At 35.4% G+C, this 13529-nt stretch overlaps 1 protein-coding gene across 1 annotated transcript in view; it reads left to right on the forward strand.

The window, feature by feature from the left end:
• The window catches only part of FBXL4 (F-box and leucine rich repeat protein 4), a 60516-nt gene that overhangs the window by 22759 nt on the left and 24228 nt on the right, over positions 1-13529 (forward strand). Inside the window, exons 5-6 of the mRNA XM_032682393.1 lie at positions 2799-3043; positions 11324-11537. Of these exons, the coding sequence (XP_032538284.1) occupies positions 2799-3043; positions 11324-11537 (459 nt within the window). The remainder of the gene's footprint in view (positions 1-2798; positions 3044-11323; positions 11538-13529) is intronic.

Raw genomic sequence — 13529 nt, forward strand, 5'->3', positions numbered from 1 at the left:
TAAACTTTGTTTTTATTGATCGATTTTATAAGAAATTGTGAAATGATAATGATTGTCATATTTTTTCATAAAGGCAGAGTAAAAACTGTTTGTACGAAACTGCATTATGAAATGACTTTTCAAAGCAGATAGTCAGTTCTGTAGCATTCTTGGAATTGCCATAAACACAGTCTAGCACAGTGCAGCCTATCGTGTCACATACTCATGGTATCAAATTGTATGTTATGCTAGGATACACATACATAAAAATCAGATTTCTGACAGACACCAGACTCCAGGCTAATGGTGATTAATGGTTATTAGCCTGCACATTTGGAACTTGTTACCCTTTTTTAATCAAGAGCCAGAAAAAGAGCTCTTTATAACGTAGTGTCATAGTAGTGACATTTCATTGTATGTTTTCATTCTAGATGTTATGAAGTAGCATAATTTCAGTAAAAAATAAAGACAGATTTATTTTTTTTTCTGATTGAGACCTTTTTGTGTGGTGAGAGTTCTCATCTCACATGTGGAAAGATTGCAACAATCCTGTATGTTATGAAATACTCATTGAAGTCGTCAGTTAGTGTAAAGGGACATTGTTGAGGCATTTATAGTTTCATTCACCATTATCTGTACTACTTGGAAGTTACAAAATGACTTTTTTCTCACTGAAAAAAATTTGTGTTACTTTGCTTTTATCAGACATTATTATGTCACATTAATTGTAGACATAAATTCAGCTAACTGTGCAGCCTTTGCTGAGCTTTCAGCTCTAGAAATCTTAGTATGTAACACAGGAGAAAAGTCTGAGGGAAAAGGCAGTAATAAAATAGGTATTTGGGTGGCTTGCAGAGTGTGGAATGGCTGAAAGGTTGCAAAATAGTTTGAAACTGTCTTTCAGAATATTGAAAATTACTTGAAGTGAATTGATGATCTTAGAAAAAATAGGTATACGTTTAAGTATCTACTGTTTAGAATGATGAACAAAACTGTGTTAAGCAACTTTAAAGCTTAAGTATGGGACTGAGCCAAGGAAAAGTCAAGATACTAACTTGGGATTATATCTATGTTAGCTCCTAGTTATTTTGGTCTTTCTCAGATTCCAAAATATCAACAACCTAAATGTCAGTTGGGTGCAAACTTTGTTGATTATCATATATTAACTGCAGTGCATATATATATTACTGTTACATTGAAATGGCTCTGCAGGTCCTCTGCATCAATTTGAGTCTTAGTTCCAGACACCTGCAGAAACAAAAAACCTGGGCTGTTTTTAGGGGAAAGGAAGAGCAATGAGAAGGGAAGAGGGGAGGCTGGAAATCAAGCATGAGAGAAGCTGAAGTATATCGAACACTTTATTTTGGCATTGGAGTTGAAGTTAAATTTTTTAAGAGTCGTAGATCATGTTTGAAATCCAAATGCTAAATCTGGAGCTGAGTAGGAAGTAACATTTTCCATTTTGCAGGAAGTTGAATTGTTTTCTTATTTCTTCTCTTCCAAAAATGAAGCGGGGAGGAGGGGAGGTGGAAGGTAACTGCATCATAAACTAGTACACTGGAAGTACAATCTGTTTGGATCTCACGAAAAGCTCCATTTTTGTTTTATGTCAAACATTTTATTCTGATTTTTGGCGGATTTGTTTTATGAATCCTTCTAAAACATTAAAATGAAACATGTTGGTATTTTGAAAGGACTAAAGGATTTTCTTCAGTTTAAGTTGATTTGCGGGTGGTTTTGTTTTTTTAATTTACACTGATTCATTTCAACAAGTTATTGTTTCCCACTCTGCTTGAAAACAGTCAATTTTACTTATATAACTTGAGGGCAGGTACTTATATCTGTTAGAGACAGCCCTGATAAAGTAGAATTAATTTTTAGATTTCATTTTTCAAGTCCATTTTCTCTCAGTTCCTAATTTAAAGGAGATTTTTTTGGGGGGGGGGGTGTTGTTATTTCCTAAAGTGAATATTTATGTCTCTCTGTGTGTTGATTTTTCTTTAGAAAGGAAAACAGAGCGTGATAAGAGAGGAGGGATATTTCTTAATTTCTGAGTGCGAGATAAGTCATTACAAAACCATTTATAGTGATGCTAGTCAGAAGGGCTGGTGATTATTCTGAAACTCAGATGATCCAACTGATACAGGTAAAAAGGGGGTTTTGCCTTTCAGATTTGACTCTAGCATAGAACAAAAATGCTTTCAGAGTATTACAGCAAGGAAGAGATTATGTTGTAAAAGAAGACAGGAATATGTTAAATTTTTTACCTGGTTGCGTAATTCAGAGGAGAGGATATAAAATAGAAGACAAAACACTGATTTTTTAAATCAAGGAGAAGAGGAATAAATCTGAAATCAGTTCAAGGTGTGGGGAAACTGGGACATGGTATGGTTTTTCCATGTACTTTGCAAATATGTTTCCATCTGAAAAACCAAATTCATAGAAGAAAGAGGATGCCAGTTCTGTGTTCTGATCAAGGGCAGGGCAGATATTGCGAAAGGAAATATGTAAACATAGTGTTTACATATATATCACTGTTTAAATTAGCATGGGTAAAAAAATTTTTAATTTGAAAGCTTCCTGTCACTTTCATATGCTGATTTGCTTTTTCCTTTCTTGTTTAGTATGTTGTCAAATTGAAAAGGCAGTGCAGTCCTATTTAATAGTTAATCAATGATTTTTTTGAAAAGTTACTTTTAACTAAAAGGTTTTACTTTTCCTTGAAGTTAGAACGTCTTTTCTTATTCCTTTACAGTTTTCCCTTAACACCTCAAGTGCTATATGACCACCTGTGACTTTTTTTTCTGTTTTTAATATAGCTCATCCAGTTGATTTTGAGTCACCTTACAGTACCAGACCTGTGTAGACTAGCACAAACTTGTAAGCTACTCTATCAACATTGCTGTGATCCTCTACAGTACATTCATCTCAGTTTACAACCTTACTGGGCAAGGATTAATGACACATCTCTGGAATACCTACAGTCTCGCTGCACTCTCATCCAATGGCTGAATTTATCTTGGACTGGAAACAGGGGAGCCATCTCTGTTTCTGGATTTAGCAGGTCAGTGTTAAATGTACAGAAGTGTTTTGACAAACTCTGTTTGCAGAGCTACTGTACAGTAGTTTCACTGAGTGTTTGAAACCTTATTAGAAGACAAATTATTTACTGTAAAGGGGGGGATTGTTATGATGTAGAAAAAGACATCAGTTAAAACAGTAATAGATACTGAATGCAGCAGCAGAAGTCCGTTTCAGTATGTAGAGTCTTGCGTGTTCCAAGCTGGTTGTGACTGAAAGGCTTCTTCCAGGGGGTGCAGTGTTTTGCTTTTTTCTGGGCTTCTAAAACACTCTACTGAAACCGAGCTGTCAAAAATCCATCTCAAGAGGAAAACATTTGTGATCGTTCTTTGTACAGATGAGTCATCAGTAGGACTGTATTAGAACAGCTGTAGTAGTAAACTGATTGCGTGCTTGCATGGTATGAGCCAAGTAATCACTAGAGTCCAATGTAAATGCAAATATTTTCATAAAAATGATTTAAAACATTAGTCCTCTTGGAAAACAGGGGTGTTGCATGTGCATATTCTATTGAGTTGAAAATATGACTGCTGTAGGTCATTAAAATAGCAAATTTGCAGGGATTCTTCTCTGTATAACAGCCGTGTTCTCTGCTTTCTTTAAGATATCATTTCTTGCTTCTTTGCTCATTAGCATTAGTTAAACAGCTTCTATCAATGCATCTCATTTAAGCAAAAATGGCCCCTTCAACTAAGGGGTAATCAGCAATGTCAGGTGAAAGCAGAAATGGACTGATAAGAAACAGAGATGTTTAATATATCTGAAAAAGTTGTCTTAACTTGTCTGAATAAAAAGATTAAATCAAGTATGTAGACATTTTCTTTCCTTTTGTGCCTGAGTGCCTTACCTGAGGAAGTAAAATATTTTTAAGAAATACTTTGTCAAGATGAGAATGTTGCTTCTGTTTTTCCTGACCTTTCAGTATAATCCAATATATGCTCTTTTGTGCTTGTTGGTAGAAAACGCAAATAAATATCAGCTAGTTGTTGAATGGGGTACAAACATTTCTTCTAAATTTGGATTTCATATTAGATACATTATGCAGAGGATAAATATGCAAGCTTTAATTGAGGATTCAACTCTGAAATCATGAAGTGCTTGCTTTCTGATGCTTAGCTCTTAAGTCTGTCTTCTGAAAACGTATGTGCATCTTCGTGGCAGCCTTTTTTCATTTTCATGAATTTGGTTTTTTTAACAGAGTACTGCTAAAAATTTTTGTAGTCTCTAAAGAAATTATTGCCAAATTTAGAGAATTATAAACTATGTAGCTCTGGTATTTCTGACTTCCAGTTAGTTGAAAATAGCTTTATTGCTAATTACTTTTTTTTTTGCTTCAATGCTTAACTAATAGTAGCACTTATGTGTATTCAGCATTTCTAAAATAATACATATTCATTATTTGACTCTTAATAATCTGTGAATAAACATGTTCAGTTTATATTTGTTATAAGGGATTCTATTTATTTGTAACAAGGGGGGAACTGTTTTTGGACATTGATGCAATTCTGAAGTTATCTGCAGTTTTAGGAAAAAGTATTTCTTGGAAGAGGTGCATGCAGTCTGGGAATGGGAGATGCAGTTCAATCGTAAATTTCTGAAGAGAAGCTATAAGCTACATAATTTTCATGTCTAAATTCTGCTTATAATTTCCCCTTCTGAAACAAAACTTATCTACTGTAACTAGGTCTGGTTTTATATGTTTTCTTTTTTCTATTGCAGAAATAATTTTACAACTCTTTGTTCTGTAAAAGTGTCTTTTCTAGTAAAATTTCCCAACGCAAGTTTTTCTTTTGACATTCTTCGTCAGCATATTTGTCAAATTTTCTGGCCTTCAGGAGAGGAAAATTTGCTACTCATTTGCTATGAAAATATCTAGTAATAGAGGAGTCTTACTAGAATAAGACTTGCTTTTCAAAAGTGTTAAGGTAACTTTTGTCAAAAAAGTAGCTTCCTGGTAAGAGATACTGTTCCTTGGCAGATAAATCTGTCAATAAATGATGGTTCTATTGCCCTGGCTGTCATTAAGATACAACCACCTTGGGGATATTACAGCATCCAGGACACATAACCATGAATTCCCACAATTTTTCCTTTTGTCCAAAATCAGGGCATCTATATTTCTGTGTTTTTATCAGCATTTGGTGTTACAGTTGGCACTGTTGAATTCAAAACTTTACAGTTTGTTATGATTTCTGCAAGTCAGGACACATTTAAATGCTACTCTTGCTCAAATCTTATTTTGGAAAATATCTTTCAAAAATGTTTTTATCTGTAATTTCTTATGACAGTCTTAAAAGTAGTAGCTTGTATAAATTTGTGTGTTGCTTTAAAATGTTCATATATGCATGAAATTATTGAAAATATATATTTTCTTATAAAATGTATTGAAGTGGAAAGTTTTTTAAAGAATAATTTTAAAAAAGGTAACTGAAGCAAATACTGTATTATCATGAGAAGACAGAATGCTTCAGGCATATGAACATCCTGAGGCAAAGCTGAAGGTATTTTAACTTATTGATAACATCTACTCCTTAGGGCTAAAAATTACTATCATAAATTTTTCACTTTGGCATATAATATAAATTAACTAAACTTTATATTAGATTGAAATGAAAGTGTACCAAAAAGTGAAAGACAAATGAAATGAGTATCTGAGCAGTCTCAAGAGTCTGGAATGCAAAATGACTGGGATTAAGGAAAGATTTCACAGCAATCATTACATAAGCAGCTCTGCACTTCTCTTGGCTTTAAAGGTGTGGTGGATCTCTTTGTGCCAGGTGGGAATATCAGCGTGGGAGGGTAAGACCTATGTAAGAAGAGTGAGACAAGTCAAACTGGAGGTGTACTAAATATCGAGATGTTGAATAAATACTCTGAGGTTTAAACAGCTGAAGGACAGTGACAGTTTAAAAACAAGAGTTCTGTATGCAGATTTCTTTGGATCACTGATAATGCCATTAACTTGTTTAAATTCTTCTGCTTTAAATATCTGAGGTATTAAGATTTTTATTTACATCTGACATTTTATACTGTGAAAGTGAATTAATAGTGTTTTATTTTCAGGTTAGTGGTGCAGTGTTTGCATGTCAGGCACATCCAGGAATATTTCTTTAACAATTTTGTTGTTGTTCACATTTGAAGGCTTTAGTTGCTTTTAGTAGAAGTGTAGTTTGACAATGTTTAGCTTGGTGAGACTTTGCTACAAATCAGACAAGCAGGAAGGTCAGAGAAATTACTGAAATATGCAGCAAATAGTCACAGAAAATAGGAGTAATGTGACTTAACAGGGATTCTCAATTTAAAAATCATGTCTTATCTCTTGCTTTAGTTTCCACAGGTTTTTAGTAAAACTAGGGTTGCTGTAACTGACATTAAGTAATAATGTTTGTTTTGCATTTTTTTCTTGAAATAGTTTAATCTGTGTTGAAAAAAGCACAAGATCAGGTACTCAATATTCTTCCTGCTTGCATGCAGTGTTTTAGAATTTGGTTACCAAAAAGAATGTGTAATATGTGCTAGAATGGAAAATATCATTGTAACAATTAGAATAGCTTAGAGAAAGGGAAGGTAACTTAATTTTAATCATCTAAGTCTCACTTTCAAGCATGCATACTTGCATGCACCAAGACAACCGAGACGTGTCCAAATCAATTTGTGTAGCATGTGGTCTCACCATCCTATGCTGCTTCTGTCCTTCATCTCCTAACTTGTGTGTCCTGAGAAACTGCTCATACATACATTCCAGGATCTTCATGACCTGCTAATCTGACTTCCACCAACACACACCACTGTACCAGCCCTTGTAATGCCATTTGTTCTTTCTCATGCTTCTGCACCTCTATGTACCCAGCTGTTCTCTGCTCATACCAATCTTAACACTTTTGTTACAATTATCTGTACTAAATGCTGCTGCTGTCATGTAACACAGCAACCTTGAAAGGAAAAGCATCACTGTGAATATAAAAATATCTGAACATGTTTTTAAGAAGCATATTAAAATGTAATTCTACAAACCATTGTATTAAATGCAAGACTGTAACTGCAAGACAGGAAGTCCTCTGCTGAGTTTTGTGCAAGTAATCATATAGATAGAATTACCATAAAAAGGAGAAGACCTCAGGATCTTAGAAGTGAAATGAGAAAGAATAAAATCCAAGTGGGTTCTTGACATTTTTCTTGTCTGGTGGCAGGCTCTGGAAATAGGAGACCTGAGTGGCTGGAGGGAGCATGCAATTGGCTTGAAGCAAACCAGATCTTTTCAGGAAATACTGATTCTAGCAGGCCGATACCAAGGAAGGCCGGGCGAATGGGGCAATGTTATATCTGTTAAGTAATGGAAGTAACATCCCTGATGTGGATGCTAGTATAAGGTAACACTACAAAGGAAAGTGCTAAAGAAAAAAACCAATCTATCCAACCCTATGTTGTTCACAAATGGAAGTTGCTTCCCCTCTCCACCCTCCCCCTCGGATAACAGATTCAAATGTATGTCAATGAGTATAAAATTAGTACTGAAAATTTTAATTGAAAATAGATTTGGTAAAATCAGCATGATTGACAACTGTTGGTGATAATTGTGTTTAAGAAGGATGAGTAGGTGAAAGAGAACTGGACTGTGATCCCTGCTTGCTGTAGAGTTTTCAGTAATTTTGAACTAGAGGATATAGAGTAAGTGGGGATCATTAAGCTAACGCTCAACTGTAGGTTTTGGATCCAGTGCAGTTCCATCAGAAACCATTGGAGCAAACATGGTGTCTTCAGTACCCTTGTAAGCATATGTCTAAAGGTATTTTGAGAATTTTGTTTGAGAAGTCTTATGTTCTGACATGAACATACCTTAGATTTTAATTTTGGATCATGAGAGATGTTTATGATACAGACATGAATTACAGGATTAGAAGTTTTTAGCTGACTAAGTGATCCTGATGGGTTTAGCATCACCATGAGCAAATATCGTCCTAACTGCTAATAGATATATTTGATGTTTCAGCAGAACTTCACTAAGACTAACTCTCTTCCCAAAAGCTGAAGGAGTTGAAAATGAGAAGCAGTTGTTGAGACCAGGAAGAAGGTGATGGAAAGTGAGATTGCTTTTTTTTTTTTTTTTTATTAGAAATAGCACAAAAAACTCTGAACAAAAAGAACCACTCCCTCCCCCAAAAAAAACCTGCAAAAACAAAAAACCAAACCAAAACCCAAACCCAAAAATATCTTGGAAAAAACCCCAAAACTCCCAAAACTGAAAAACCAAAAAACTTGAAACACTGCAGTCTAGAATGAGGATAAACTTTGAGGGAAAGACCTAATCCAGTAAAAGAAATGTACATGTTCACATTATTTTAGATTGTTTAGTTATATTTTAGAACAAATACGAAGGCATGAAGAGAAATCACTTGAGAAATTGTGTGTATTAAGTATTGATAATGAAAGCAAAACTTAAAGGGATGGACGACTGCAGAACAGAGGAGAGACGGAAATCAGGCACTGGTCAGTCTTCAGTGATTAAAGGAGAGGTATGTGAAGAAATTTTGATTTGGGTAGAAGGTACTTTTTTGGATGTTGTTTGTTTTCAAATTAGCTAAGTCGGAGCCAATCATCCAGAGTCTGTTAAGTCTAAGAAGTACGAAGACCATGCCACATTTGTTTTGAAAGCATGGGAACTTGTATTCTACCTTGCCATATGGCTCTACATGGAGATCCATGTAGAAAGACATAAGCAAAAACCTCAGTTCTGAGCAGTCTGTTAAGTGCAAACAAAAATGAGGGTGTCTCCATTGTTTAGAAAACTCTGCAGTTCTGCCTAGTGTTCTCTGGCCTGTGCTGTCTGGTGACTTCCTCAGATTCCTCCTCCGTTTCTGTTCATCTCTTTTCTACATGCCTCTCTGCTCATTCTCATACCCTGCTGTATGTCCCTTATCCCCCCTTGTGTTTCTCTTTAATGTCTCCTAAATAACCTTCTCCAAAAGGTCAGCAAAGCCATGAAGGGCAATGCTTGTTGCTGTCGCTGTTTGCTATCTGCCTGTGTGTTTCGAGTGTAATGAGTTTAAATAAAACATTATGAGGATAATAACTCCTCAAGCTGGTGAGCCTGGAGTTCTTTTCCAAGTCTAGGGGGTTAACTGAGCATTTCCCTGACTTGGTAATATTAACTTTTAATAGTCCTAGAAAGAGAAAAGCATTGATCTGTGCTAATATTTATAGCAGCCAAGCCCTGTTAAATTATGTGGCAGTTAAACTAACATCCATTATTGTAATGGTGTAATTCATAAAATATTTATTCATTACCAGATTAAAAGCTAGATGTATAATAAGTGGCAACTGACAAAGTTTTATGGAAAATATTGCCATTCAAATAAACGTGATAATTTGTTGATGAAAGAAGCTGTGTGAATGTATTGTTAAAGCACTCATTAAATAGAGGAATTGGCTAATTGGTAATCAGCAATGTATCCGTATACCTCTACTCTGATTTCCATCCTGCATTTCTCCATGACAATGTTGAACTCTATCGCTAGTCAGAAAATAGCAGCTTAATGTTTAAATACCCAATGTTAATTGTTGTGAATTGTCATGTCACTTCAGCTCTGATATTCCCATAGGAAGGCTTATCAGTCTAGGCCAATTCACTATATCCAGTATGGAAACAGCAAATAAGTGCTTGGTGTTTGATTAAACTGATTTTACAGGCTAAAATAGATTCTGCAGAGGGGCTTCAAAGTTAGGCAAAAATAGCGGAGGAGTAAATTTGGATACATGGCAGAACTCCTGTGACTCTGGAGCTTATGTCTCCCCTTTCATGTCTCAGGTCCTCTCCTTGTTTCTCTTCACATAGGCTCATAGAAATGTTGGATGTTAGGGACCTCTGAGGGTTGTCTAGTTCAGGCCCCCACTTGAGGTACCAGTGTCCCCAATGCTAGATCAGGTCAGTCAGGGTTTCAGGTGACTCTTGGAGACATCCAGGGCTGGAGTTGCCACCCTGGAATCTCTCCCTCTGTGTTGCATAGGATCTGCATAGTCAAACTAAGACCATGTAATATGCAAGATGAAAGGAATAAAGAAGGATGATGATGAATGAGAAGTATGACTTGAGTGAGTAATGAAAAAACAAGGAGAAGGTTTGAAAACTTGGATCTTGAAAGATGGATTTCAAGTCCTACGCTACTGTTAGTGTCGTTGAGGAATGCCTCCCTGAATGTGTCTGCTTCTAAGACCAGCAGTTTCAGCAGGAGCAGATGCTTGGGAAGGCTAATAACTGTTTAGTTGTAGCAGTAGGAGTTTTTGTCCAAACAGAAGCCTTGTTTCTGCTGTATCAGTTAAACCCAAGAAGTAACTTTGTGGTGGAAGTATCAGGACCTGAATCTGCTTTGTCTGCATGAAGGTTTTTGTAGGATAGAACTGGTAATAGAACAGGTCAGAATATTTACTATGAGAAACTAATTCATGCTCTTTCACAAGTAGATCCATTATTCTATGAAGTCACATGCGAAACTCGTTGCAACCTGTATTTTAAGAACTTAGGTTTTTTTCTACTGGAGAAACCATAAAAATACAGCAAAGGCATGGCGAATGTTTAGGGGGTTTTATCCTATTAAATATCAAACTTACAAGCCCAGTGATTGATTTACAGTTTGAAGGTTATCTTTGCAAAAAAAAGGTACTTAAGCTTGTGACATAAGCTTGTGTATTTTTAGTTAAAGCTGGGATTAGACATAATAGACCTTGAGTTTCTGACACAAGATCTCTGACAGGAAGTGTAATTCATGTAGAGACCATCAAAGTTTCTAAATTTTGGATCTTTAGTCGTCTGATATCCTGATTTTTTTATAATTCCAATGAAAGTAAAGTGAAATAGTCCTCAGGAATTTCTGTGTTCTAGAACAGCTACCAAATGTTCATTTTGACTTTCTCGTTAATGAAAGGAATGAGGTTTTTTTTCCTGAAAGTCTTTAAACCGCTTGGTTTAACCACATTTTTACACTTGAAGATTTGTCTCAGGTAAATATGAAGTTATTGTCAAAATCGGCCTTGGACTGTCTAGAAGCATTTCAGACATTATCTGTGTTGTACTTTGGTCCATTGTCTCAGAGAAATGCTAAGAACAAAGCATGTTCCAACTTTCTAAACAAAACAGAATTGTTAAGACTAATGGCTTTTCTTTGTTGAAAGGAATTATTTCCTGATTTACATGTTTCAGATTTTGACAGTATTCAGACTCTCACTTGAAAGTATGTTTATTTTTCACTTAAAATGTGTTATTTTACAGGTTCTTGAAAGTTTGTGGCTCTGAACTAGTACGTCTTGAATTGTCTTGTGGCCATTTCCTCAATGAAGCGTGCTTGGAGGTCATCACTGAAATGTGTCCAAATCTTCAGGAATTAAATCTCTCATCATGTGATAAAATACCACCTCAGGCTTTCAACCATATAGCCAAAGTGGGCAGCCTAAAGCGTCTCATTCTCTACAGAACGAAAGTGGAGGTAGGAACAAGTATTTTTAACCTTTGCAATAAATATTTTCAATCCTGGTAAGGTAGAGTTGTGTGTTTTTTTCAATAATGAAGAATTCAATTAGGTCTAGCAGGGTATCTGGTGGTGATTTGGTAACACAAGGTAGTTAGGTTAAAGGATAGGCTGTCTTGAATGATTGGCATTTGCTGTGGCTATGCCACAGTCAACATGAAGCCAGTGCCCCTCAGTAACTTCTTACTTTGTGGTAGTTGCTCTGAAGCAGTTCTTATTTTCTTCAAACTAAAAAACAAATTGGTGAGCCATGCTTTTAAGTGCATTTTGTATAGAGCTGAATTAGTGCCTTGGGTGTATCTGTTCTGTTTCTACATCATTAATCTTTCTGTAAATCTTGGATAAATCTCCTTTATTTCATTTTGACCATTGGCTCTAATTTACAAGGCTTTCTCAAATCCAGGGAAGATCATTGTATCAAAGGTAATGATTGTATAATTTTATTATTTTCTACTGTTGATTGATCAGAATCTTCTTGATTCTACTCAGATAACTTCTAAAGTTTGAGACTTCATGCTTGTAATAGCACAGTAGCTGCGATATACTCTGAAGTGATTGGTAACTCATTTCTCCTCTAACGCTTTGCTGAACAGAGCTTGAAATTAGATTGAATGTAGGTGGTAAAGATTTCCTGACTTTGAAGCCCTTAAATTGTGAAGATTCATTTCTGCCTTTCATGTATATGGACATGCATCTGCTTGTAGCTGCCAAGAAGATTCATTCATAATCAAGTTTTCTTAAGATTGTGCTTCCATTTTATACATAAGTGTAAACAAAAGGCACTGTTCCTAACAAACCGTGGAAGAGAAATGTCTAGAAATTTAAATAGGTAAATTGGAGAGCATGCTTTTGTGTTACTTGCTAATGTAAAGCCACTTAACAATATACATTGTGCATCCCAGATAGAATAGTAAAATGGAGAGAATGAAGATGTGGAATAGGATTTGAATTAGAGCATTAGAGTTACAAAAACCACAGGTTTGTAGAAATAACATCACCTTTCTCAGCATTAGCTTCTCTCAATGCAAGTCTTTGGATTTCTACTACACAAAATAGGCTGCCATTCCTTCTGTACTCTTCAGCTGGTACAGAGATGCTTGGTAGTAAGTGGTGGCTCTATACAAAACAGGATAGACTGATCAAGCATGCTGTGAAGTGAGTAAGACTTCTATAAAACTTGTCAAAGCGCTGTAATATAGTTGTGTTCCTGATTTTTGTGAAATTTCTACTACTATCTTCATTGCTGGAGCTTCTAAAGAGCAAACAAAGGAACAATGCTAATAATTAGTCAAGAGCTCGGCTCAATTGTATTTTTGCCAGCTGAATCTGATCCGTGAAAAGAATCTAAAGCTGTGAATCCACAAAGGAAAACTCTTAGCTGATAACAAGTGTGTGTTTATTGAGAGAAAGTAAGTAAGAAGGTGAGAAGAACAGAGCTGATACAGTCCTCTGTTAAAGTTCTATCTCAAAATTCAGGAGGAAGAAACCAAAAGAAAAATCTGTTCATTTCATTTAGCCTGTTTTCCTAAATAATTCAGTGGCTTGCTTTTTTTCTTAAACCAAATAATAACCACCAAATTTTCGTGTCTTAGAGCACATCTGGGTAAATAGTACAACTTTTTCTTTTGGTTGTGAATTTGGACATGTGTTTAAATAACATAGGATGAGATGAAGATTCTTCATCTTTTTTGTCAGTATGTGATAAAACTGTTCCTGGTTTTGCATTATGCTTTATAAAAAGTACAGAATGAACATTTTAATAAAAGAAATCGTATTTCTTCCATATACACTCCCAAGTACCTGCCCAGGTACAGGATTTCCTTGCCCAATCTAAGTCATGTGGTAGTCTTTCCTTTTTTTTTTTTCCTTGGCCTTCAGTGCTAAAAAAGAAGAGGAAAAAAGTTCTTTCAACATCTAAATTTAAAGTATTTGTTGTACTTTTTCCATTTA

Source organism: Chiroxiphia lanceolata, chromosome 3 (genome assembly GCF_009829145.1).
Source record: "Chiroxiphia lanceolata isolate bChiLan1 chromosome 3, bChiLan1.pri, whole genome shotgun sequence".
Classification (NCBI taxonomy): domain Eukaryota; kingdom Metazoa; phylum Chordata; class Aves; order Passeriformes; family Pipridae; genus Chiroxiphia; species Chiroxiphia lanceolata.